The following is a 26,233-nucleotide window of genomic DNA, read 5'->3' as shown; positions in this document are numbered from 1 at the left end:
CCCTCCCACCCCTAAAACCCCCCACCCCCCTTCTACTTCCCTTATGGTTTCTGTTCAGTTGAGGAAGATGGAAGAGTAGCAATACAAACCGAAGGCTGACAGTTTATTTTGCAACCTGAAGACATTTCAAAATACTATTTGGATGAGTTCAGTTGATATGTTCTTCAAACGGACCTTATCATTTCAGGTGATGGGTGGCCGAAAAAAGTGTTCTGATCTGATTTGATCCGCAAATAACCCCGGTTTCTAATTGGTAACAGTGTCGCATCAAAATTCCATTTATTTTAGACTCCATTTTTTCCCTAAATCCAAGTCTGTACAAATAAGATATGCCATAGTGTGCACAAACAACAATTTTAGGTCAACTTTGAGTGCAAATCTGTTTTAATTGGGAAAAACAAATTGTACAGCCTAAACCATTGATAAACATATATACGAATCTAGTTTCTAACACAAAAAACAAAGCTTGATTTCAATTTTTGTAGTGAAAGATATGGTTGTTTTACTAAAGGGAGTCAATGCTGCATGCACAATTCGAATTGAACAAAAATGGATTCAACCTCATTTTCTTCATCCAATTCAACTCCAAATCAAACGCAATTTAACTCTAACATGTTTTGAGACACAAGCAAGGACATAAGCAACATTTTCGAACATTGGCATTGTTAAGTTACCAATTTTCCCAAAAAACTAAGTTGTTAGGAAATGGGCGCAACAATGTATATACAGCTATCTAACAGGTTTTTTCTTTTTCTTTTCTTTTCTTTTTTTATTTTATTTTAAATAAACTAGTTTTATATTAAAAAAAAAAAGCATCAAGACGATGCAACGCACACAAAACCAAGACCATAAATAGGCCGAAAAACTAACTAATCAAGCTATCTAACAGATATACCTTAAACAAATTAGTTTAAGGAAATGGATTTCCATATTGAATCAAATTGCTCTAATTTTGTTGAAATGAATTGTGTACCAACATGTATTGCTTAAACTCATGTAGGCCGATAAACTTTGAGGTGAGTAGTATTCCAGAAAAGTTATGTGTTGAACCCTATTTTAGAATTCAAATTATGTTATGCTATGAACTACATTGAAATATTTGATATGAATGGATATCCTATGTTATTTACATTTGAAAGTATATAAATGGCATCGTTGGTCAGTCCCAGCAAATAGGAGATAGCAAGTATACTAGTAGCAGATATTTGAGATCTCCTTTGCGATATGCATGTGGGTTTATTTAACTGAAGGAAGAATGACATACTTTAGGCTTTCTAAAGGAAGAATGTGATGTCAAGATCATTGTATATAGTTGGCTTTGAAAGATAATATGTACTTTGCTTTCTAATTGCAATAGGTGATAGTTTAGTGTTTTCATCTCACTTATTTATGCACCATCTATAAATGTATGGGGTAGGATAATTGGTTAAAGAATTTAAAGACTTCAGTTATCAGATCAAATTATATCCAAAATTTTGATTTTACAGGAGCACTACATGTCTGTTTAGTTAAGCCTTCAGCAGTCTATGACTATTGGCTAGTTACTAATCGATCTCACTTTGTGGTGGGATATATGGTTATGACAGAGTTGATACATATATAAATATATATTGATGAATGGGTTTGTGTTGTCGGCACCTATGAAGCACGGACACGGACACGGCAGGAGATTTTTTTATAAATATTTTTATTTTAATACATATTAATTATTTTATTTATTTATTATATTTTTTAAATAATGTGTTCCAATTAATTTTTTTAATTTGTTTTACATTCATGTGTTTATTTTTTTTATTTATTAATATGTATAAGTATATATTATCTTATAATATGTTATATAATAACTATTATAATAACTATTATTGTTATATATTAGTCAAGTTGTTATTTTTAGTAAATTTGATTTAAAAAGTGGTTTTTGGCAAATTCAAATTCATCCTAGTGATAGATACAAAACTGCATTCACTACACCGTTTGGTCATTATGAATGGAATGTCATGCCATTTGGATTAAAAAATGCTCCTAGTGAATTTCAACACATCAATAACTATTATATAATAGTTATTATATAATAGTTATATATATTATATATGATGAATCAAAAGGCGAGAAGATAAAGACGGAAGAGAACCGAGGGAGAGGGAGAGGGAAAGGGAGAGGGAGACAGAAGCAAGACAGAAGCGAGAGTGAGGGAGACGATCGCGATCACGAGGGAGAAAGAGGATCGCGATCGCGAGGGAGAGAAAAAAGGCGAGAGAGAGAGCGCTCCGAGACGGCAAAGGGGCGAGAGAGAGAGAGAGATCTGAGAAGGCAAAGGCGAGAGACACAGCTCGGCAAAGTCGAATGGGGCTCTGGATCGTCGCTGACTAGGTTTGTACTCGTTTTCCCTTTCATTTTACTCTTCTTGCTGTGTCGCTGTGTCCATGGCGTGTCTAGATTTGGACACGCGTGTCCCCGCAATGTCTCTTCCGTATCCCCTGTAAAAAAATAAATTAAATTAAGGAGACACGCCAAATGCAGTGTCCCGTACGTGTCTCCGGCGTGTCCCCGGCGTGTCCCGTATCCGACACCCCCACGGCTTCCATTTTGGCTTGTCCATGCTTCATAGGTCGGCACTAGCAGTGGTTTGAAACTTTGAATATGTCAAATTGAGTGAGGGGAAAGGGATGGAGCGACGGTGAGTAAGGGAAGGGTAAGGTGGGGCTGATTCAATGTAATTAGGTGTATGATAGGATTGAGATGGGTGGTTCAGATGGTTCATAAAGGGTGTTTGTGATTTGGAGTAGTTAAATTGAAGTTGGGATAGGCATCAATTAGAAAGAGGGAATGAGATGATCCCACATGTATTGCAAATTTTCCTATTTTAGTGACTTTAAAAGATGAACAGATGGTTTATCAGTTTAGCAATTCAAGGTTTATAGTGAAAATTTTAAGAAGTTAGGGTTTAATTTGTTACAAGGGTCGAACCGTAGAGATTATTTATTTATTTTTCTATTTGTTGATGGGTGCATGAGGTGAAAACTGGTTATGTTCTCAGAAAAGCATAAAAACACAAACAAATAAAATAATAACTGTTGCATACCTGATAGTACAGATAGGCTGCATAAAACAAAAGTAGAAGTGGCAGTATCGCCCATAAGGACATGGTGCTCACAATTCCTATCAACACAAATGTTGACAAGAGCTGTGATACTTGGCCCAGAAACATATTCACAAACACTGCAACATTCCGATCTATGTCACCAAGATCCTTAGCAAATCTGTTGATAATCCGTCCAAGGGGATTTGTGTGAAAGAAGACCATTGGAGCTCGTAGTATAGCATTAAGCATTGCATCATGCAATCTTTTTGCTGCATAAAGGCTTGAGGTGATCAACCAAAATGAATTTGCCAGAGTCACCATAACCTGAATCCAAAAAATGTATAATCAGCTATGACATTATGTCTTCTTTGCAGCATTAAAATTTTAAATCAAGGCACCAAAGTTATACAAGAAACAGTAGCATTAGAGTTAATGTCACAGTCATAGGACAGGTCAATTGAAATTTAATGACAATTAATTTGAAATCTAAATAACACAAATTAACATCCGACTGAAAGACATACTTGACCAAATGATAGAAGTGCGTAAATCAGATTGTAAAAACCAGGCCCGTAGCGCGTTGAACTGCTTTGATCTGTCCACGTACTTAACCATGTGCTACTGGAAATTCGTAGAACTTCTGTTAGGACATAGCACGTGAAGAGTATCATAACTACGCATAGGCCTCCCAATGCATCCTTATACCTGCAAAAAAGAATATCGAGATTGACAAAATCAATAGACAATTTCATCACACAGTAAATTGAATCGGACATCTCACAGCATTTGATATTTGCATCAACAAATTTAACCACTAGCATTACTAATATATTAAACATCATTTTGACACCCATCACTGCATTATGAAACTAAAAGATTAAGGTATTTTTTACTAGTTTCTGATGCACCAGATGTAGATAAGTTATTCAGGCACTGCACATCTTAGGAAGACCAAGCTAAAAGGTCACTTTAGTACAATCACTCCATAGTCCTCTCATTGGGACTTTGCGTCTTTTATTTCCGTCAGAAATCTAGGCTGTGTTTGGTGGGGCTTTGTAATCAATTTTCCACCCACTGATTTGAATGCTACATTTGGTTTTAGTTTTCAAAAATCATTTCCACACCCACGTTTGAAAACTCTTCTATCCGATCATCCCCCCAGACGTCCGGCCGGTTGACCGGAACCTATGAAGCATGGGTACTACGAAAAACATATTGTACCCGTATTGAGTACTTACCGACGTATGGTACCTCGTATGGTACTACTGCATACGCACCGGGTACACAAAAAACGAACCCAAATTTTTTCTTCTCAATTTTTTTGGCGTACCCAGACGTACCTAGTATATACTCAAGCCGTACCGTACCTCAGTTGAAACAATATTTTTTTCTACTACAAAGATAAAACTCTTTTCCCTAAACTTTTTTTTATTTTATCTTTAATTTTATACTTTAACATGATTTAAAATTAAACTATAGTTAGTATGTTATTTAATATATTGGCATTTAATTTTGATTCATACCTTTATTTTTGGCATTAAATGTTAATTATAGGTTGGATCTGAACAAATTAAACCATTTAATTAATTTTTACATTACTCTAAATTAAAAATATTTTTTTTTACAAGCGTACCAAGCCGTACTCGTACCCTACTTTCTTTGGATTTTAGTGTATCAACATACCTGTATCGTACCAGCATCAATACTCGTACCCGTACCCGTGTTTTATAGACCGGAACAGTTTTTTTTTTTTTTTTTGAACCTATTATTTTTATATTTTAAATAAAAAATATTTTCAGAATTTTTTTTTAAAATTTTTTATGATTTTTGAATAGAATTTTGGATTGTGTGTTTGATTATGAGTTGTAAGTTTTTGAATCAAAATATCATATATCACATCAAAATTTTCAAACTCAATTTAAAACTCTTTTTAAAACTCTCTTCAAAACTCATAATCAAACAAATTTTCCTCACTCAAATTATAATTTCAAAACTCACAAACTCAAAATACACTCTATTCTCAAATCATAATTCTAAAACTCTACCAAACGGTACCCTAGTTTTTCTATGCAGAACCTATACTTAGTTTAGTGGGTCAGCTGCCTAACTCTTAATTAGGGATATTTTAGACTCAGCATTTTTTTATTTTTTTTTAACAAGGTCATGTAATTTTAATTTGGGACATAGGACTGTTAAAGACAAGTTTCATTATGTTAGCCTAAATTGCTTAGTTGGACAGAATAAAATTGCTTAGATTAGATAAATAGAGCTGAAACTGCTATTTTGTTGGGGCTACACTAATATCATACAAAGGTGGTTCCAGAATAATGAGTCATGAGTCATACTGGGGGAATCTAGAAAGGACTTCATGCTGATGCATTAAGAAATTAATGCAATAGATTTTGAATTTATTAATTGGTCAAATGAAAAACCCAAAGAAAATGTAGGAATGACATTTAATTGCATAATTACCAAAGCAAAAATAAAAAAATAAATAATCAGTACCAATAAATGTAGACTAGTTATGTTCTTGAAGCAGACCAAGTACAATCACTGTAACTGCTTGATCCACCAGTTGCACATGGGCATTTGGAATGGTCAGGAGTACAGGAGAAGGTGAAATGATACCACCATCATAAAGAGACAAAGGAATTGTATGAACAAAGTCATTATATGAAGGCACATCCTTTAACAAATTCCTATTATGTCAGTAAACTGAACAAAAACCTAAAAGCTATCACTATTTTTAGGCAAGTAAAACTTTCATCAGAACTGACAAAAACTAACGTGCAGCAAGTACACAAGGGGCTGTACAACAACTCGACTATGTATCTACCAAAATGATGAAGCACCTAAAAACTAAAGATAACAATATAGAAGATTGGAGAAGACAATGACACAGCAATTTTTGAAAAATGCAGGACCTGGCACATGGGGGACACTCAAATTATATAGTTTTATATATCTGATATATGTCATATATATGAATATATCATTCAAAGATAATAAAAAAATGCAATGTGACACTAATTTTCTAAAGTTTAATGGAGGGATTAACAATTTACTAGGTTAATAGGTATAAATTTACTTTAATTTTCTTTCATCATTGTATACCAAGTTATTTTGTTCGAAGTTATAATTTGTTATGCGTGTCTAAACGATGGCCACTTGTGTTCCCCAAGTGTTCGAAGCGTGTTAGAGAATCAAAAAAAAAAAAAAATTAAAAAATAACAGTACATGTTTAATGAGTGTTCGGCATGTCTCAAGAAGTGTACAGCACACACAACACCTTCTTACAATTGTCCGTGTTTAGCTAATAGTTTAAACTTTAGAACAAGCCGGGGCATGTTGGTAATCCAAAAGAAACAATTTGTTTTTATTTTTATTTTTTTGTAGGCATCAGTCTAAATTATAGCAGATGAAGAGAAGATAAACAAGAGAGTGCATTTTGGTGCACATGACAAGTTGCTCACCACCTTACCTCTTCAAAACTTTTCCGCTGACAACACCCGTTTCCCTCTCTTCCTGCTTAATAAGAATAGATTTTCCTTCTTTTTTCTTATCTGTTTGGGCTGCATCTTTAGGCAACTCATTGGTCATTCCATTAGCAACAGGCTTTGCGGTTTCATGACTGGCGTTTTCATCATCTTCCTTTTCTTCCACATATTCTTCCATTTTTCCCGCATTTTCCATCAGTTTTTGGAAGAGCACGCCATTATTTGAGAGGTACTCAAAGGTTCCTTCCTCTTTCACCATACCTTCATGGACCAGAATAATTCTATCAACTTGTGAAAGAAAATGGAGCTGGTTCGTGACTAGAACTCTTGTTTTTCCTCTTAATTCTTCTTTAATGCATTTTTCAAAAACCTGCAGGTGCAAATGACACTGGTCAATGACAAAGGAAAGTGAAGAAAAAGGAAAAAGAAGTTATGCTACATCCATACAACAACTCCTTTCATGCAGCAAAAATTTCATAATTACAGTTTACGAAGAAACAGTTAACATCAGTCATCCAGTAGCTCTCTACAAGGGTTTTTACTTAGGCTACGTTTGGTTTAGTTTTGAAATTATGATTTGAGTGCGGAGTTGTGATTTAAGCGTGGAATTGTGAGTTGAGTTTTGAAAAGATAAAATTTGTTTGGTTATGAGTTTTGAAAAGTGTTTTGAAAATAGTTTTTTAATTTTGAAAAGAGTTCTGAGTTGTATTTTGAGTTTTGAGTTTTTGAATTTTGAGTTGAAACTCTACACTACTTTCAAAACTCCACAGTCAAATCGTAACCAAACACATAACAAAAAAATTAAAATAGTTAAAAACATATTTATAAAATAAAAAAGTAATTTTTTTTAATTTTTTAATATTTAAAAAATATATTTAAAATATTTTTAAAAAATACAACACACAAATGTATGAAATATAGCGCACATTAAAATAAATAAGTAAATAAATATTTAAAATATAAAATATTCACCTTAAAAAAATTAAATTAAGAAATTTGTAAAATATTAAAAAGAAAATAATTTCAAAAAATTTTAAAATACAACTCAAAACTCTTTTCAAAACTCATTACTAAACAAATTCTTTTTTCAAAACTCAACACTCAAAACACGACTCCATACTCAAATAACGATTCTAAAAATAATTTTAAAAACCAAAATAAAAAAATTTTGAATTTTTATTTTTAAATAGAGTTTTAAAAAGAGTTTGGTTTTGAATTTTGAATTGTTTGTTTGGTTATGGTTTTGAAAATAATTTTTGAATTGAGTTTTGAAATTTTTTGATTGGAATCAAAATTCCAAAAGAGAACCAAACGCAACCTTAATCTCTCACCAGAGACATTTCTATACACATGCACATATATTATAAAATTCATCTATATGATGCATTTGCGCTAAATATATAAACTGAATAACTTGACTGAAAAATGATTGCCCAGAGGTCAAGGAATAATGTGGCTGTAACATAACAGCATACTACAAAATTAAGACTCAACAAGTAAAAACTATATGCGACAATGATAGGTGATTTGAAGTGATTATAAAATTATTAATTAAAAACGAAGTAATTACCTGCCGACCAACATGAGCATCCAGAGCACTTAAAGGATCATCAAATATGTAAACATCTGAATTAGAATATACAGCTCTTGCCATTGACACTCTTTGCTTTTGACCACCACTAATATTAACCCCTCTTTCACCAATTTCAGTAAGATCACCTCCCTAGTAAATAAGGCATGAGAGGCACACAAGACATTAGGTTACAAGCAACTCATCAATAATAATATAAGACTACTGCGCATTCATGAGAGAAGTAATAATACTCTGCACTTGTACTCACAGGAAGCAATTCAAGGTCATGCTGTAATGCAGTAACATCTATTGCCTTCTCATATCTTGCAGACTCAAAGACAGACCCAAATAATATGTTCTCACGTACCTGAAAATGAAATTGAATGTCACAAACTTATATTGAAATTGAATGTCACAAACTTATAAGATATAAAGCCCTTAACACCAAGTGGACAACATACTCTATATTGCCTAAATTGTTTCAAAAATAGAGATCATTTTCCACTTGAACCATGTAGGTTACATATTTATAACTTATGTTGGCTTGGCACCATCACCAATGACTCTGATCAATCATAGAACCCAGGAAGTATTAAAATGGCAGATATTTTGCTTAGACACTTAGATCAGTATAAAACAAGCATGTTTTTTACTTACGGTTGAATTGAAAATCCATGAAACTTGTGGGACATAAGCCACTGTTCCTCTGATAACAACGCTTGCATCTGCTACTGGAGGAAGCTCTCCAAGCATTGCCGATACGAGTGACGTCTTTCCTTCTCCAGTACTTCCAACAACAGCTACCAAGCTACCCATTGCTATATCCAAATTAATATTTGACAATGTGGGCTTCTCTGCCTGAATTCAAAGTAAAATAAAAAATTAATAAGCAGAAGTTAACCATTGTGTAGCATTTCAACCAAAAATATATATATATATATTTTAGTAAGTACAATTTCATTAAATATCATTCTTCCAAAAGACCAAATTGAATCCCATCTAAGTATCTACAGGGACATGCAACTCTTCCAAAAAATCAACAAAATCCTGCAACAAGAATGGAAAATTGTCCATAAACCACAAAAGAATAATTAAAAAAATAAAAAATAATAATAAATAAAACAAACAGGGGGACAACCAAAGTGCCTTTCAAACAAAACTAGACATCTCACAATTATCAAAACATCTCTGATTCCTTTCACTGCATAAGCAGCACATGAGGCAAAGAGAAGTCCCCTTCCACGCCCTTAGATATCTACCTCTCGGACAACCACCACTCCATGATGCAAACAAATACTGGACTGAGCAAGGCATCACCCATTCCACTCCAAAAATCGAGAACGCAGACCTCCACACCTCCCTAGCTACTAAACAGTGAAGGATGAGATGATTAACACTCCCCTCACCTTTAATTTAGCACCAATCTAAGTTCTCCCACACAAATTTACTCACACATCCAAATTATCCATCGTCAGGATGGCTTCCTTGAAAGGAGCCTTACGTCTCCGAACCCTCTTCCAATGGAAATCCATAACACATCCTCTAATCAAGGAATCATAGAAGAAAAAGACCCACAAAAAACCATTCAAGGTCCCTTTCCAAACTAATTCGTCCTCCACGCTAATTCTCACCTGAGAGTCTTGAAGAATACGAAAGAATGTGTAGGTTTTAAGGTGTTAGAGGTGGTTGGTTGTTGACCTCTAGGAAGATAGTAGGCACTTCAATAAAGAAGACCAAGGTAGCATTAGAGATATAGAGAGGGTAGGCCTTTCGTCCTTTGCTATGTGTCTGTTTAATAGGAGAAAGCACTTACTAATCCCAAGTGGAATGATGCTATGGTAGAGTAGATAAAAGCTCTGCGCAAGGATGACACTTTAATGTTAGTCACTCTTCCAACTGAGAAAAACCTTGGGTTGCAAATTGGTACTATCAAGCAAAGAGCAAATAGAACAGTTGAGAAATACAGCATAAGGCTGGTTGCAAAGGGATCAGAAGTCTTTTGCTCCTATGACAGACAAACTGTATGTCTACTTTCTAATGCAACAAATCTAGGTTAGCCCTAGTAGCAACTACATGTGAAAAATGCATTTCTTCACAGTGATTTGGAAGAAGTGATGTGGATATCCCTCCTAGTTTTTCATCTGTCTACTGAAGGGAAGGTTTACCAATTGAAAAAGGCATTTATAGATTGAAACAGTTTCCTGAAGCTTAGTTTGACAAACTTCTTAACGCTATGCTGAGATTTAGACATAAGCAAAGCTATGCAAATCACACTATGTTCAACAAACAAGATAGAGATAAGATCACTGTTCTTATTGTGTCTGTGGATGACATAGTTGACAAGTAATGATATGAAGGAAGTGCCTCAGCTAAAAATACTTCTAGCCAAGGAGTTTGGGATCAAAAATCTAAGTCCATTGCGATACTCTCTTAGGATTGAAATTTCTAGATTAGATAAGAGCATTATTATCTGTCAAATAAAGTACATCTAGATCTTTCTGAAAAAATAGGCATGTTAGGTTATAGACCAATGGATACTCCTATTGAGGACAATCATTAACTCAGTAGTAGTGTGTGTTGGTGATCTGGTGGATAAGGGAAAGTGCCAGATACTTGTAGCGAGACTGATATATCTCTCTCACACAATCCATCGGATATTGCATATGCAGTATAAATACATTTATAAGGGAGAGAACCTATATCCTGGCTATCTCTCTTCATGTCGTATTACATCATTTTTCTTGTCTATGTCTATTCTTCCTCTTTTCTTTTCTTTTATTTCATTTTCTTCATTACACTTAATTTGAGTTCCTCCAAGGTTGAGATCACATATCATATTTATCAATTAAGAAGTTGAACTAGCTCGACAAGGGCTTCACATACATGTGATAGCAAACTATTAAGAAATGCTCATATTTAAAAAATTGGAAAATTAAATTGATCAATAAAAAAGCGACCTTACTCCTAGAATAGGACTATGTACACATGTATTATATGTGTGTGTGTATCTGTAAAAATCAATAAGGTTATGAGGCTGACCTTTGAATCCCAAGAGAAATATCCGTCTTTGATTGAGATGGCCGGAAGTCCCGGTTCAATGGGTGGGTTGGGTAAAAGAATTCTCTCTTCAGCTAAGAGAAGTTCCTCCAGACGTTTTAAGGAGACATTTGCATTTACAACCTGTAAAATTACAATGGCATCAGATGCAAAAACACATCATTTTTTACAAGGATTTTTCTTGAAGAAGAAAGTTTTGACCAATAAATGGAGGAAAGGATAAACATGAAAAAAGTATACAACAATAGATAAACTAAACCAAACCAAGCCTTAAGTCCCATCAAATGGGGTTAGCTACATGAATCCTTCTTCTCCACTTGACTCTATCCAAGGCTATTTCATTAGTTAAATTAAAAAGCTCATATCTCCATGTACTATACTAGTCCACGTCAATCTAGGTCTATCCCTTCCCCTAACACTTCCATCTACCGTCACTATATTGCATCTCTTCAGTTGCTTCTATTGGTCTCCACTGTATATGACCAAACCATCTCAATGTATTCTCTCTTAACTTATCTTCTATCGATATTACTCCTACTCATTCTCGAATATACTCATTCCTAACTCTATCTTTTCTAGTATTGCCACACCTCCACTTAGCATCCTCCTCTCAGCAACACTCATCTTATCTACATGTTGTTTCTTTGTTGCCTAACATTCTGACCCATAAAACATCATTGGTCTAACAATCGTTCTATAGAATTTCTCTTTTAGTCTAGTGGGTATTTGTTTATCGCAGAGTACCCCAAACGCACTACGCCACTTAAGCCACTCAGCCTTAATTCTATGGCCCACATCTGCTTCAATCTCCCCAGTTGTTATGATAATTGATCCTAAATAACGAAAATATTCACTCTTAGGCAGTTCATGGTTCTCAATATTCACTTCTCCTCTGTTTCCATTATTATTATTACTAAAATTACACTCCATATATATTGTCTTAGTTATGCTTATCCTAAATCCTTTAAATTCAAGTGCTTCTCCCCAAGTCTCTAACTTAGTATTAACTCCTTCTCTAATCTCATCCACTAACACGATATCATCTGCAAAACAAATACACCATGGCACATCATCCTAAATATTTCTCGTACTAAAGCAAAAAGATAAGGACTTAAAGTTGATCCTTAGTGTAACCCTACAATAATTGAAAATTCACTTGTCTCTCTAGTAGACAATCTAATAGTGGTCACCACACCTTTATTCATATCCCTAATCACATCAATATAACCTTTTGTCTCTCCTTTCTTCTCTAACACCCACTAGATTATATCCCGAGGCACTCTATCATATGCTTTCTCAAGATTGATAAAAATCAAATGAATGTCTCTTTTCTTTTCTCTATACTTTTTTTTTATTACTCTCCTCCAAAGATAGGTCCCTTCAATTGTTGACCTACAAGGCATAAACCCAAATTGATTCTCTGACAACAATAGATAAAAAGGAGGGAAAAAAAAAAAAAAAAAAAACTAAATACACCTACAAATTACTAAAAGCTCAATAAAACTTTTTGAAATTAAAATTCACCCATAAAAGGCATGTAAACTAAATTCTAAAACTTATCATTACGTCCGAAAAAGGCAGATCATATTCAAAGGAAATATATCGAGAACAACTTATTAAGTCATGGCTACTACAACGAAAGTTGTATGAATCAAGCTGAGTTAACAAGAATAAGAAATGGGAAAATAACAAATCACAAAAAAATTACAATAAAATTGTTAAGCCCAAAAAGAAATAGCTAAGAATATTATGTATGTTCTAGTTTAGCACCAAAGTTTTGAAGGGGTTTAATTCTAAAAGAATAAGTTACACCTCCAGTATAACTTGCATTTTCTATCGCTAGTAGACATCAAACATTAAAACTTTATCATCCAATAATGCTATGTTAGAAGTGAAGTTAGGGAATCAAGACACCAAACAGTTTCAAATACCAAAATAAATGAATAATAGGGCAATTATCAATTAGCCCTGTTAACTAGACTTATTTACCTACAAGTCCTGAATGATAAATTTATCACTGTAAATTTATTCATAAAAACAAGAAAGACTTGATGAATTTATCAATAGGACTTACTAGATAATAAGTCCCAAAAGTAGAACCTATTGGTAATTTACCCTCATAATAATAATAAATAAATCAAACAAAAAATAAATAAATAAATAAATAAAAAATAAACAAGGCTAGCTTCATTAATGCTTAATCAAATTTATTGTTGCAAGAATTAACTACATGGGTGTTTAAATTTGATTGCAAAGACAGATCAACATATAGAAAGAACAATAAGAATTGTTGGGAAACAAAATACTCCAATCTAAAATGGCTCTCTTCCAAGGTGTACCTTTCTAACAAGGGTTAAACAACCACTTGTCCTGAAATCTTAAGTCGTTAGGAAATGGATTGAACAATATATATGAAGCTCTCACACCTTCCCTTAAATGCAACCCCCTCTTGCTTTTCAAGGAGCGGATTGACCAATTTACTGGAGTGCACAGAGACAAACAGAATGGGGGAACAAATGCGAACAAAGACTTGAACCCAAGACTTCTCAAAATCAAAAAGGTTTGATAACATGTTAAACAGCCATTTACCCCAAAAACTTTAGCAGTTGGGGAATGGGGTGAGCTACAAACATCAAACTGTCATAACAAGTTATGAGATAAACAAAATTAACATAAAGTAAACTTTCCCATGAAACAAATTATATAACCCTCCAACAATAATAAGGATGCATAATAAAAAATAAAAATAAAAAAGTAAGATATTTCACCGGAGGGTGAGATGATAACAGAAAGTCAGAAAGCTAAGAAACAGTCAGAACCTGAGTTATTATGTTGGGAAGCATGAATAGTGGAAACCGTAGCACAGCAAACAAAGAAAGTGATGTAAATGCTCTTGCAGGTGTCAGATCTCCTCCAAGCAAAGTGAACAACCCAAACGAAATCACAATCACAATAACTGGAATGCTGTTTAGTATGAAACTGTTACACTGCAAAAGAAGAGAAAAAAGCATGCAGAAAATTATTACACCCTTAGTCACAAAATGAGGGTCATGACTGAAAAGGCACAGTTCAAGAAGCAACAATAAATTCACATCACTTGACCTTTTTGGCACAGCTCAACTAACATTCCCATTAGCAAAAGTGAAGTACACCCAGTTTAGTCTCCACTAGATGGGGGTCTAAGAGGGTAGATTGGGTATATAGACTTAAACATTTATGGCATTTGCAACGCATTTTGTGGTGAAGTGTACCATAGGAAAGCAAAGGATGTTACTTCGAATTTTCCATTTTGTACATTCAAAAATAAAGCAACATACACACATTTTTAGGACAGAATGAAAAATATTCAGGAAGCCAGACAAGGAAAATATAGGTGAAACTGTGAAAACTTGTATACCTTGTATAAAAGTAGGTTCGTGACTTGTGATTCTACCTTCCTTGGACCATTTTTCCCTCAAACTTTCTTTGTTTATATAGGTTTACCATTTCCTTTTCTTCCCTCCATTACCAATAAAATAATAACTCCCTTAAGTGTCCAGATACATGTTATGAGTACATATACCTGTATATGTACTATAAAAGAAAAAGCTGAGACTTGTAGTTCATACTTTATTTTAGCATCTACCCTTCACTCTTTTACTTAATTCTAAACGAGGCCTTAGTATAACTTCCTTCTTTAAGTTTTTAAAGGTGAATATGTAACGTGCGGCGTTTTACCCTTCATGAGGGAAGGCATAAGCCTTAAGGCATCAAGGCGTAAGCATTTCGAATTTTCGATTTTTATATTTAGTAAATAAATTAAATATTTTATACTAAAATTTATTAAATATTAAATATAAAAAGGTGTAAATATTTTCTCCTCAAGCCCTCAAACTTTTCACTATAGAGAAGAAAGTTTTCCCTCAATAAAAGTGAAATTGATATTCTTAGCTCTAGTGATCGAGCTAATCACTTGAGTGTTAACTTTGTTTTTTTTCTTGATTAGTTTATGGAATATAGTTGCAAAAGAGGTTATTTTTTATTTATTTTTATTTTTTATGTTTAAACCATCTACCAGACTAATTGAACAAGAGCCTAGGTTAAGCTCTTTATATGCATACTCCTCATATGCTTATGCGCAAAGAAAAATGCTAAATATAATCCAGTTTCTTATCTCATTTTTTCACTCTTAGACACAAGTGAGTGGATCCCAAGGGCACTATTGCTTTGTGTCTAGGAGTAAGAAAATGAAGTAAGAAATGGAATTATGTATAGCATTGCTCATGCAGAAAATGCATACAATGTGCAACTAAGCCGCATGCCTCAAACAATGATGCACAAGCCTTTGGGAAGTATAACCTAAAAATCAAAGCCTTGATGTGTTTTACCTTAGCCTTGCCTCGAGGCGAGCCTCGGTATAGCTTTTAAAACTTTGTTCTTTATTTCTTTAATCTTTGTAATCTTTGTCCCTCTAAAGATCCAAGCTTTAAACAAGTTTAGTACATGAATGATACACAGAAGATTCTAAGCTCAATAGAATTAGTCATTCTTATAATGTGTTAGACACTTACATACACATACATATGTGTATATAAATTATTCTTTTATTCGGTGCTTATTTGCAGCATTGAATTGGTGGTTGATGTAGGTGGAGAGAAAAATATTTCCATAGTGATGGGGGCTCCAATGCTGTGGTAGATGGGTGGCGAAGAGATAGAACAAAAAGTCAGGGTAATGGTAATGCCAACAAAATGAATTTGATGATTTTGTAACATGTGCGGAGTGGCTAGTCATTGAGTTTGCTGCTGGAGCAGTATGGAGATTTTAATTGTGATGCTGGTCATTTACAATTAGTACTGAGGTGGCCATTGATTGGTGGAAATAATAGCAGTAGTAGATGCTCATTGGTGGCATTGTGGTCATTTTGTGATGGTTCAGGCCTCAGAGAGAGAGGGGTGGTTGATTTTTTTGGAAAAGGCCAAAAAAAAGAAAAAAAAAAAAAGAAATAAAGAAAATAAGAAAAATTTTGAGTGTTACAAACATCGGACTTGCAAATATACAACTTATCCAAAACGCAGGAATTACTGCCAGTATCAAAATCTTATATACTAAAACAATATGAATTCAAAAAATATATAAATATATATACCTTTCATATATGAATGATTTATCAAAATTGAGAAGGAAAGAAACATAAATATTACGAGTATGACATTTGCAGATGCATTAAAGATTAACCTCTCTCTATATCTCTATATCTCTCTACTCCTTGTGTTTAGTCATAGAACCTACAAGTGCACATGAGGCGGGCCCAACTAATGAACAAAACAAGAGGGGTGTGGAGTGCAAGCAGAAAGACAACAATTCTACTGTCTCTGTGATCAATGAAGCCATGAAATAAAAATATGCATGTTTGTATGTATGCGAATGTGCATGTGTATATTGCGCACATAGAGTGTGCATAGAAAGGGAGAGAGATGGAGAGAAGACGAAATGTTAAATTTTGGGGCAAATTACATATACACCCCTCGAGGTTTGGCTAAATTACAGATACCCCCCTGAGGTTTCGGAAATTACATCCCGCCCCCTGAGGTTTATATTTCATAACAAATAACCCCCTAATTTCTTATGCAAATATAGTATTCAGGGGGGAATTCGTAATTTCTCAAACCTCAGGGGGGCATCTGTAATTTGGCCAAACCTCGAGGGGTGTATATGTAATTTGCCATTTTAGAGTAGGGTCAGATAACCCATGACTAATGCATATCAAATACACGTGCTTCTTACCAAGGAGTTCTTAATGGAATAACTAAACTAGCAATACTATTTCAACCTAAACACTATCCAGGATCCTAATCATTTAATCAATTTATGTGTTCTATTTGCTTTATAAGTTGTGGATTTGCTATCTCAAAAATAGTGATTTGATTCTACCTTTGTAAAATCACTTTTCAGAAGCAACAAAATGATGGTTGACACTGAAAACTTGTATCAAAGCTGTAATCCCTGAAATAAAAGGACAAGGAATCTGGAACCACACACATGTATGTGCATGTAATTGCATGTCATGCAGTAGATATACCGGATCCTAGTGATATCAATAACAATGGTTCAGAGGAGATCATATTTCTTTGGCAGTTAATGATACCGTAAAAATATGTTACATATCGTTGAATAATAGCATATACATATAATCCTTATTCTTCTAAATAACACTAGAATAAAAGCTAACACATCATTCAATTCGACTAAGGAAAATTTATGAAATTTTCAATGAGTTTTGTCATACCGCTGCTAATAGTTGCGCTTTCCGGAACCATGCCAGCTCATCAGTCCGAACACTTTGAACTTTGGATTGGAAACTATTCTCCCATGCATAACATCTGAAGCATTTATGAAACAAAGGGTCAAATGATTATTTCAAGATTCCAATCTGCGCAAGTCTCAGATAAAGTATTCACAAAATGAACCATACTTCACAGTGTCCATGGCAGCCAAAATTTCATTCATGAGGCCAATTCTCTTGTCCGTGCGTTGCAATCCTTCCTTGGAGAGTTTCTGCATTTTGCTTATCACAAAGGTCTGTCCCCACAAGATAAAATTCAAAAGTTAGAGACAACATTATTCAGGATAAAATTATATAATGGGATAAAGTATAAGTAAAAATATCTTGAATCTACAAAAAGCATATTTATATCAGAGAAAGAGAATCCGAAAATACATTTTGTAACAACAAACTAAATTAAGGCACTACTTCACTGAAAAATTTAAGAAGAGAACTAAGACAAAGGAGAGACTTATGCCACTTATATTTTCTATACATTAGAATCCACCCTATTGAGTTAGGGTTGGAAGACAAACAAGACTTTTGACACAATAGGGCAACCTCACTGAATGAGCCTGACATGTATTTTGCATGTGGGGGTTCCTGTATTGTAGGGGAATTTTATTGGTCTTTCCTCTCTTATGTATAAGAGATTAAGGGTGGCACACCCTTGGTACTTTCTCTAATACAATTCTATTTGCTTATTAAAAATAAATTAATAAATAACCACTCGGTAAAAAATGAAGGGCTTTCTGGCCGAAGCTCCTACATATGGGACTAGTACAACATCAAACCTCATTCATTTTGTCATAACCCGTGAAAAACCATTTCCCAATAAATGACCAAAATGCCCAAAATATAATGTGCTCCACTCAAGTGCCTCTAAAAAGACCTCACAGCTAAAACTCCTGTCTCTTATCTACCAGCAACAATCACCTCATGCAGTTTCAATTTAAGCAAAAGTTCGAGTTTGTGAAGTGAGGTAGCCACCTAGCCCTTTTTCAGTGATAATGCGACGATACTACTGGGTTTTTTGTCATTTTTCGAGGTAAGGTGAAGAATCAACCCAAAACTCCTTTTCTCTATATATATAGATAGATATATACAAATATATGGATCACCTATATGCATGAAAGATATGAGAATGCTTTCATGATAATAATAATTCGAAAAAAAAAAAGCAAAAAAAAAAATAAAGGAAAGTTAACACATCGTGTGTTTTTTGATGACCAAGAAGTGTGATTAGTTGCTTAATACAAAATAGCAATTTAGTTGTGTTTGAGTGGTTGGATGGTGATTATGTTATGAGACTAAATAGGAGAAGAAGGGGATTTGAATTTTATTTGGTTTGCATTGGTTGTAGTGGTTGGTGCCATGGTGTGAGGGGAGGATGTTCACGGGTCATGATGACCTGAATAAGTTACAGGTGACTATGACGGGCTATGTTACATGGGCTCTAAAATAAATCAAATACCCGTGTCAAACACCCAACACTTAGACAAGGGTTTAGCCTATATGCTTGTTGCTTCGGATACTTCTTGTGATGTCCCAGGCCGTTGACCCGACTTGAATGCAACTATTCGGACTTATTGTTTTGTTTTTGGAGTTTTGTGCATCGTGTAACATCATAGTGATTGCGGTTCGTACCTTGCCTAACCTTCTTGTCGAGTTTAATTTTTGAGTTTCGAGCGTAAGGACGGAACCGGGAGAGTGTGGAATTGCCTTTGGTAGATTTTTGGCCACAGGTGTCTCTGCATGTGCGGCCTTATGCAGTATGCATTTTGGATTCTAGGCAGTTTTCCACACGTGCGGTGGAAAGGGCCTTACGTGCAGCAAGGGTCCCGCAGGTGCAGTCAATAGGCCCGCACGTGCGGCGCATTGGTTCAGTAAGAGTTTTCTCCACTGCTTTAGACCGCACGTGTGGCCGGAGGGCATCGCACATGTGGAAGGGGTCCACCACATGTGCAGCCAGGCACATGAAAGCCTCAAATTTTGTGCCCATCAGCCTTCTATTGGCCTTTCTGTCCCTCTTTCTTCTCATTCTATCAACCCTCTCTCTCTCTCTCTCTCCCCCTCTCTAAAGTCTCCTTTTCTCCATCTTCCCTCTAAAAACTCTCATTGAACCCTACTAAATTCATCACACAAACAAATCTATCAAGATTAAGATACTAGTTCTTGAGATCAAAACGACAAGCATGTCGAGGGCTATGTTTTGACCGAATGAATTGAAAATCTGACAAAGTCAAATTTGGGCTTTTGCTTTCTTTCTCTCTCAATCTTTGAAGTAGGGATTTTCTTAACGTATTGTATTTATTTTAGCTTTATTATGTGTTATTTTAATAGTTAATTACGTTTGAGAAATTAGGGTTTTGTTTATATTGAGTATAATGCATAAAATTGGGAAATTCCCATATGATCACCAATCTTTCAAATTGTTTTACTTATAATGCTCCATGGCTTGTGAAATTGAGAAATTTGTTCTTAAATCTAGAAATCCCCAAATTTTCCTCAAACCCTAGAATTTATGAAATTGGAGAATGTAATTGAGTATTGAGAAATTCAATGAATTTTTGGAAAAATTATGAATATCAATTGTGTTTTGGAATCGTTAAGATTCTTGGAAAATCAATTATTGTATCAAAGAATTTGAAATGTTGAATTACGCTCTATATATTGCCTATTTTGGAATATTGAGATAGAGACAATTGTTTTGGCAATCGGTGGAGAATTGCATTGACTTGTTGTAGAAATTACATGTGAATTAGGGAAATTGAAATAATTGAAAAGCAAGCATATCATTGAATATCTCATGCATTCATAATACAACTTTCATATCGCATTTTGAGAAATGTATTGTATTTGGTTTATTGAGAATAGTTGAAATGTGTTGAGAAATGGGGTAAATACCTAGGTAAATCCAATTAAGGAGTGTAGTTTGTTGAGAATTAAGTTGGCTTGAGGTCCATAGTGAAATGGATTTCGGTAGTGCTCTAAGAGACTACTAGCAAATATGTACTTAGGGATTGTCAGAGTCATATTTACCGCCCCGTCTTTTATTGGAGTGAAAGCTTTTGATTGGCTTATGATTTTCGAAAAGAGCATGACATGAATTTTGGAAAAAAAAAAACTTATATATTGAGCATGGCACATCATTGCATCTCATAATCATCATATTGTTAAGACTCATGCACTTCATTAAGATTATCTCTGCTGGGCTTTATTCTCATCCCTATGTGGAAACCATTTTCAAGTGTTGACAGTGTGCCTCCACCGAGATGATGGCTAGGGAGGATTTTGGAGCTCAAAACTCATTTTGTTTTCTTCTTTTTGTATAGCCAAGGGCTTATATCTGTATTAAGATTTGAGACCCACTTTTGCTGTAATAGGGCAAGGCCCTTGAAAGACTTGTAGTTGTTAGGGCATATATTTGAATTTATTCGCTTTAGTAATTATCATATCACATGCTATAGATTCAAGCTCTAGGGTTGTGAATGTATCAATGCATGTGATCCACTTGTGTAATCTCTATGATCAATTGGAATGAGATATAGTAAAAGAGAATTATCTTACATTGATCTATCCTAGAAATTGTCATTAGCTTCCACGTGATTAATTCAATTGAATAATGAGAATGATGGGAAACGTGGGTTATATTCGGTGAGTCAGATCTTATGAATTTTGAGGGCGTTACGCTTCTTATATATTTGTATTTAACACAATCATTATATGTATATATTATTGCATAATTCCTACAAAATTAATAAAATCTATTTTATTTCATCAAATATATACTAATTAAACATATAAAAATAGGACTTTTTTTTGCCAAATCCACATATCCTTAAATTTGAGGTTTGATGAGTTTGGCCTCTAGATACACGCATCCACACCCAACACTTGTATCCAAATCCATGTAACATGCATGACGGATTGGTTGAGTTGTTTGTTATTGATTTCCCTTAGGTGTGGATGTGTATCTCATGTGGCAGCTGATGTGTAGCAGTTTGAAAATTGTGTTGCCTGACTCTAAACATTAATTTATCAGAGTTTCTTTAATGTTAATTAATGGAATTACAACATGATTAAGTTAGTTTTCCATTAATATTGTGTCCACTCCATCATTAACATATTGCTACAAACAAGGAATAATACATCCTAATTAACCTTTTTTGTTTGTTGTCAAACTGAAACTAAAGAAATTTCACACTACCTAAAAGTTTTGAAATAAAATGAGCTGTTTTGAAATGAAAATTTTAATGCTTCAATTCATAAATTTCACAATTTTGAATAATAAGAAATTTCACTATGAAACTATGCAAAAGGACAAAAGGAAGTATGAAATTATTTAGTTTTCAAAAACTTCTCAACTTAAAAAATTTGAAATCCTATAGTTTTAGAAAGCAAAAATGTGAAATTTCATAATGTTTAGAAACTAAGATCGTGAAAATTCTCAAATAACACATAAATTGTGAAATTTCCCAAAATTTGAAAATGATTTTGAAACATGTAAAATTTTACCATTTTTTATTTATTTATAAAATGTTACCAAAAATTGCGAAATTTCAAAGTTTTAGAAGCTTAACTTATGAATTTTCCAATTTTGAACACAAAAATTGTGAAATTTTGCACACAAAAATTGTGAAATTTTGCAACTTTAAAAACAACTTCAAAAAGTGTAAGATTTCACAATTTTAGAAACAGAATTTGTGAAATTTTCCAGCTTTGAACACAAAACTATGAAATTGTTGAAATTTTCAAAATTTGAACGCAAAAATTGTGAAATTTCATAGTTATGAATGAAGCTTGGGTAACCAGCTTAGGGTATGATGAGATATCACCCCTTATTTATAAATGAAGATTTAGGGTTTACAAAGAAGACAATTACAAGATGATCCCTGAGTGCGTAAAAATGATTACAGATCTTAGAGACTTTCGGCTAATATAATATGCTAAGTGCCTTTCGGTGATTATAATATGTCAACACTCCCCCTCAAGCTGGTGCGAAGATATCTTTCATGCCCAGCTTGCCTAATATGTCATGAAACGGTTTATTCCCAATTTCCTTGGTGAGAATGTCAGCAAGTTGTTCACCAGACTGAACAAAAGGAGTACAAATGGTACCACTAGTGAGTTTCTCCTTAATGAAGTGGCGATCAATCTCAACATGTTTTGTCCTGTCATGTTGAACGGGATTGTGAGCAATGTTGATGGCGGCCTTATTATCACAGTATAACCGCATGGAGTCCGTCTGAGCAATGCCTAGATCACTCAACAATAATTTGATCCATAAAAGTTCACACACACCTTGTGCCATAGCTCTAAACTCAGCTTCTGCACTTGACCTGGCAACCACATTCTGTTTCTTACTCCTCCAAGTAACTAGGTTGCCGCCGACAAATGTGCAATACCCTGAAGTTGATCTCCTATCAGTTACTGACCCAGCCCAGTCAGCATCTGTATAGGCTTCTACACGAAGATGATCATACTTTGAAAAAAAGACCCTTACCAGGAGCAGACTTCAAATACCTTAAGATTCCCATGACAGCCTCAAAGTGAATCTGATGAGGAGCATGCATAAACTGACTAACTACACTGACAGCAACAGCAATATCAGGACGAGAGTGAGATAGGTAAATGAGCTTACCAACTAAACGTTGATAGCTCCCCCTATCCACAACTTCTCCTCCTTCATCATCCCCCAATTTCTGATTGGGTTCCAGTGGGGTGGCACATGCCTTGCAGCCAAGCATCCCAGTTTCCTTCAACAGGTCAAGCACATATTTTCTCTGTGAGATAAATATCCCATCCTTAGAGCGAGCAACTTCAATTCCCAAAAAATACTTCAAGCTTCCCAAGTCTTTGATTTCAAACTCTTTGGCTAAATATTTCTTCAACAGAGGTATTTCCCCACTATCATTGCCTGTAAGAACTGTGTCATCTACATAAACAATAAGTGCTGTAGTCTTACCGCATGAGGAATGTTTCACAAATAATGTGTGATCTGCCTGACTTTGTTTGAAGCCATATTTAAACATAGCCTGAGTGAATCTCTCAAACCAAGCCCTTGGAGACTGTTTGAGACCATATAATGACTTCCGAAGTTTGCATACTTTCCCTTCTGTTTGATGATTCTCAAAACCCGGAAGAATGTCCATATATACTTCTTCTTCGAGGTCACCATGGAGAAAAGCATTCTTGACATCAAACTGATAAAGCGGCCAATCTAGATTAGCTGCTAGAGAAAGAAGTACTCTGACTGAATTCATTTTAGCCACGGGTGCGAAGGTCTCCTGATAATCAATGCCATATGTCTGAGTGAACCCTTTTGCCACAAGTCTTGCTTTGTAACGCTCAATAGACCCATCTGCTTTGTGTTTCACAGTATATACCCATTTACAGCCCACAGGTCGTTTGCCCGTAGGTAACTCAGTCAATTCCCAAGTGCCATTCTTCCTAAGTGCTTTCATTTCCTCAATCATGGCTAGTTTCCACTCAGAGATAGCAAGAGCATCCTGAAAATGGTTAGGAATGCTAACAGAGGAAATATTGGACACAAATGCTCTATATGAGGATGACAAATGAGAGTATGATACAAACTGTGAGATAGGATGTTGAGTACAAGATCTCACACCCTTTCTTTTGGCAATAGGAACATCAAGATCAATGGACTCACGAGATTCAAAATTACCTAGACTCTCATCAGAAGCAGGAGATGGCAGTGGAGTAGCAGAAACGGTCCCGTGTATCCAGTTAACTTGTTTTCTGTCGATGTCCCGGATATAAACATGTCCATCCGTATTCTTGGTGACAGTGGGTTCTATAGTTCCAGTAGAAGAGGGTGGTGCAAGAACAACTGGTTCTATCACAGGACTCACTTCTACCATAGGAGGCACAGGACTCACTTCATACCAAGGCTCCCCCGGAAGTGAGGACGGGGACACCGGAGAGGACAAGAAATAGGACTGGGACTCAAAGAAAGTGACATCCATGGACACAAACCACTTACGAGAAGAAGGGTGGTAACATTTATACCCCTTTTGAGTAGGAGAATAACCAAGGAAAACACACTTGAGGGAGCGAGGGTCCAACTTACCACGAGAGGGAGAGTGATTATGGACAAAACAGACACAACCAAATATTTTGGGAGGAATAGAAAACAAGGACTGAGAACCGAGGAGGACGTGAAGCGGAGCCTGTTTGTCCAAAACCTGGGTAGGGAGACGATTAATAAGATAGGCAACGGTGAGAACGGCGTCGCCCCAATAGGGTCGAGGCACGTTCATAAAAAAACACATGCACCGAGCCATGTCAAGAAGATGCCGATTCTTGCGTTCGGCCACCCCATTTTGTTGAGGGGTATTGGTACAAGAGGTCTGATGGATAATGCCATGAGTAGAGAAATATTGTCCTAACCCAGAATCTATGTATTCCCCGCCATTATCAGAACGAAATATTTTGATAGTGGCCCCAAACTGAGTACAAATCATCTTATGAAAAGTGCGAAACACAGAGAAAACTTCACTCTTATCTTTCATGAGATACACCCAAGTAGCACGAGAAAAATCATCAATAAATGTAACAAACCAGCGATGACCTTTCACAGACAGAACACGAGAGGGACCCCAAACATCAGAGTGTATTAATGAAAAAGGAACTAAGCTTTTATTCAAACTGGGAGCAAAAGAAGCTCTATGTTGTTTTCCAAGTTGACAAGACTCACAAAGAAAGTCAGACACATGATGATTTGCGAAACTAGAAGGAAATAAATGCTTAAGTAAATGAAAGGAGGGATGCCCAAGACACCGATGCCACAGCCAGACATCAGTGGGTGTAGGAGAAGACGGGGTGGAAGAATAAGCAAGTTTGTCCGGTTGATCTAGAAAGTAGAGACCATTTTCTGCACTACCACTGCCAATCGTCCTCCCCGTGACAAGGTCCTGAAAAAGACAATGATCAGGAAAAAACGTCACACAACAATTCAAATCCTGGGTAAGACGACTTAAGGATAACAGATTAACAGAAAACTTGGGAACATGGAGAACAGAAGATAGATGCATGGTAGGAGTGACTTGGACTAAACCTTTTCCAGAAATAGAAGAAACAGTTCCATCGGCAATCCTAACTTTGTCCTGACCTGAAGAAGGCTTATAGGCAGAGAAAAGATTAGAGGAGCCAGACATATGATCTGAGGCACCAGAATCAATAATCCAAGGCAAAGATGTATGACACAGGAAAGCACAAGGAGAAGGTACTAAGTTACCTGAGCGGGCAAAGGACGAGGAAGCGGGACTGAGAGCAGTAGAAGATCTGCGGTCCAACAATTGGCGCAAAGCATCCTCCAGCTCAGTATCAGAAGCGTGGGTAGCAGAAGTGGAATTAGAATCAAGGGTATCAACGGCACTAGACTGATGAGCCCGGGAATAGGAACCACGTCCTCGAGAGTAGCCTGACCGACCTCCTCGAGAACCCGACCGATCACTTCGACCCCCAGATGGAGTCCCATGCAGCTTCCAACATGTCTCACGAGTATGCCGCGGCTTTTTGCAATAATCACAGAATACAGACTCCTTAGCAGCAGACGGAGGAGGCAAGCTGAGGCTATCTCGAGGAGTAGACAGTAATGCGGAACGGTCAGTAGAGACAGGGGACATCATAGCAGACCGACGACTCTCCTCATTTTGGACATAGGCAAATGCCTCTTGCAGTGAAGGAAGAGTATC

At 35.4% G+C, this 26,233-nt stretch overlaps 1 protein-coding gene across 2 annotated transcripts in view; it reads right to left on the bottom strand.

Moving 5' to 3' along the window:
- The window catches only part of LOC114273795 (ABC transporter C family member 2), a 74,418-nt gene that overhangs the window by 8,183 nt on the left and 40,002 nt on the right, over nt 1–26,233 (bottom strand). For both annotated transcript variants that reach the window (XM_028215608.2, XM_028215609.2), the window contains exons 14-23: nt 17,664–17,770; nt 17,478–17,571; nt 14,029–14,196; nt 11,192–11,332; nt 8,810–9,010; nt 8,421–8,519; nt 8,150–8,302; nt 6,564–6,949; nt 3,607–3,787; nt 3,083–3,406 (exon numbers count right to left, since the gene is read on the bottom strand). In XM_028215608.2, the coding sequence (XP_028071409.2) occupies nt 3,083–3,406; nt 3,607–3,787; nt 6,564–6,949; nt 8,150–8,302; nt 8,421–8,519; nt 8,810–9,010; nt 11,192–11,332; nt 14,029–14,196; nt 17,478–17,571; nt 17,664–17,770 (1,854 nt within the window). The remainder of the gene's footprint in view (nt 1–3,082; nt 3,407–3,606; nt 3,788–6,563; nt 6,950–8,149; nt 8,303–8,420; nt 8,520–8,809; nt 9,011–11,191; nt 11,333–14,028; nt 14,197–17,477; nt 17,572–17,663; nt 17,771–26,233) is intronic.

Source organism: Camellia sinensis, chromosome 9 (assembly GCF_055761805.1).
Source record: "Camellia sinensis isolate YWXY chromosome 9, ASM5576180v1, whole genome shotgun sequence".
Lineage (NCBI taxonomy): Eukaryota > Viridiplantae > Streptophyta > Magnoliopsida > Ericales > Theaceae > Camellia > Camellia sinensis.
Note: the sequence above shows the minus strand (reverse complement) of the source record. Positions and strands in the feature narration are given on the sequence as shown.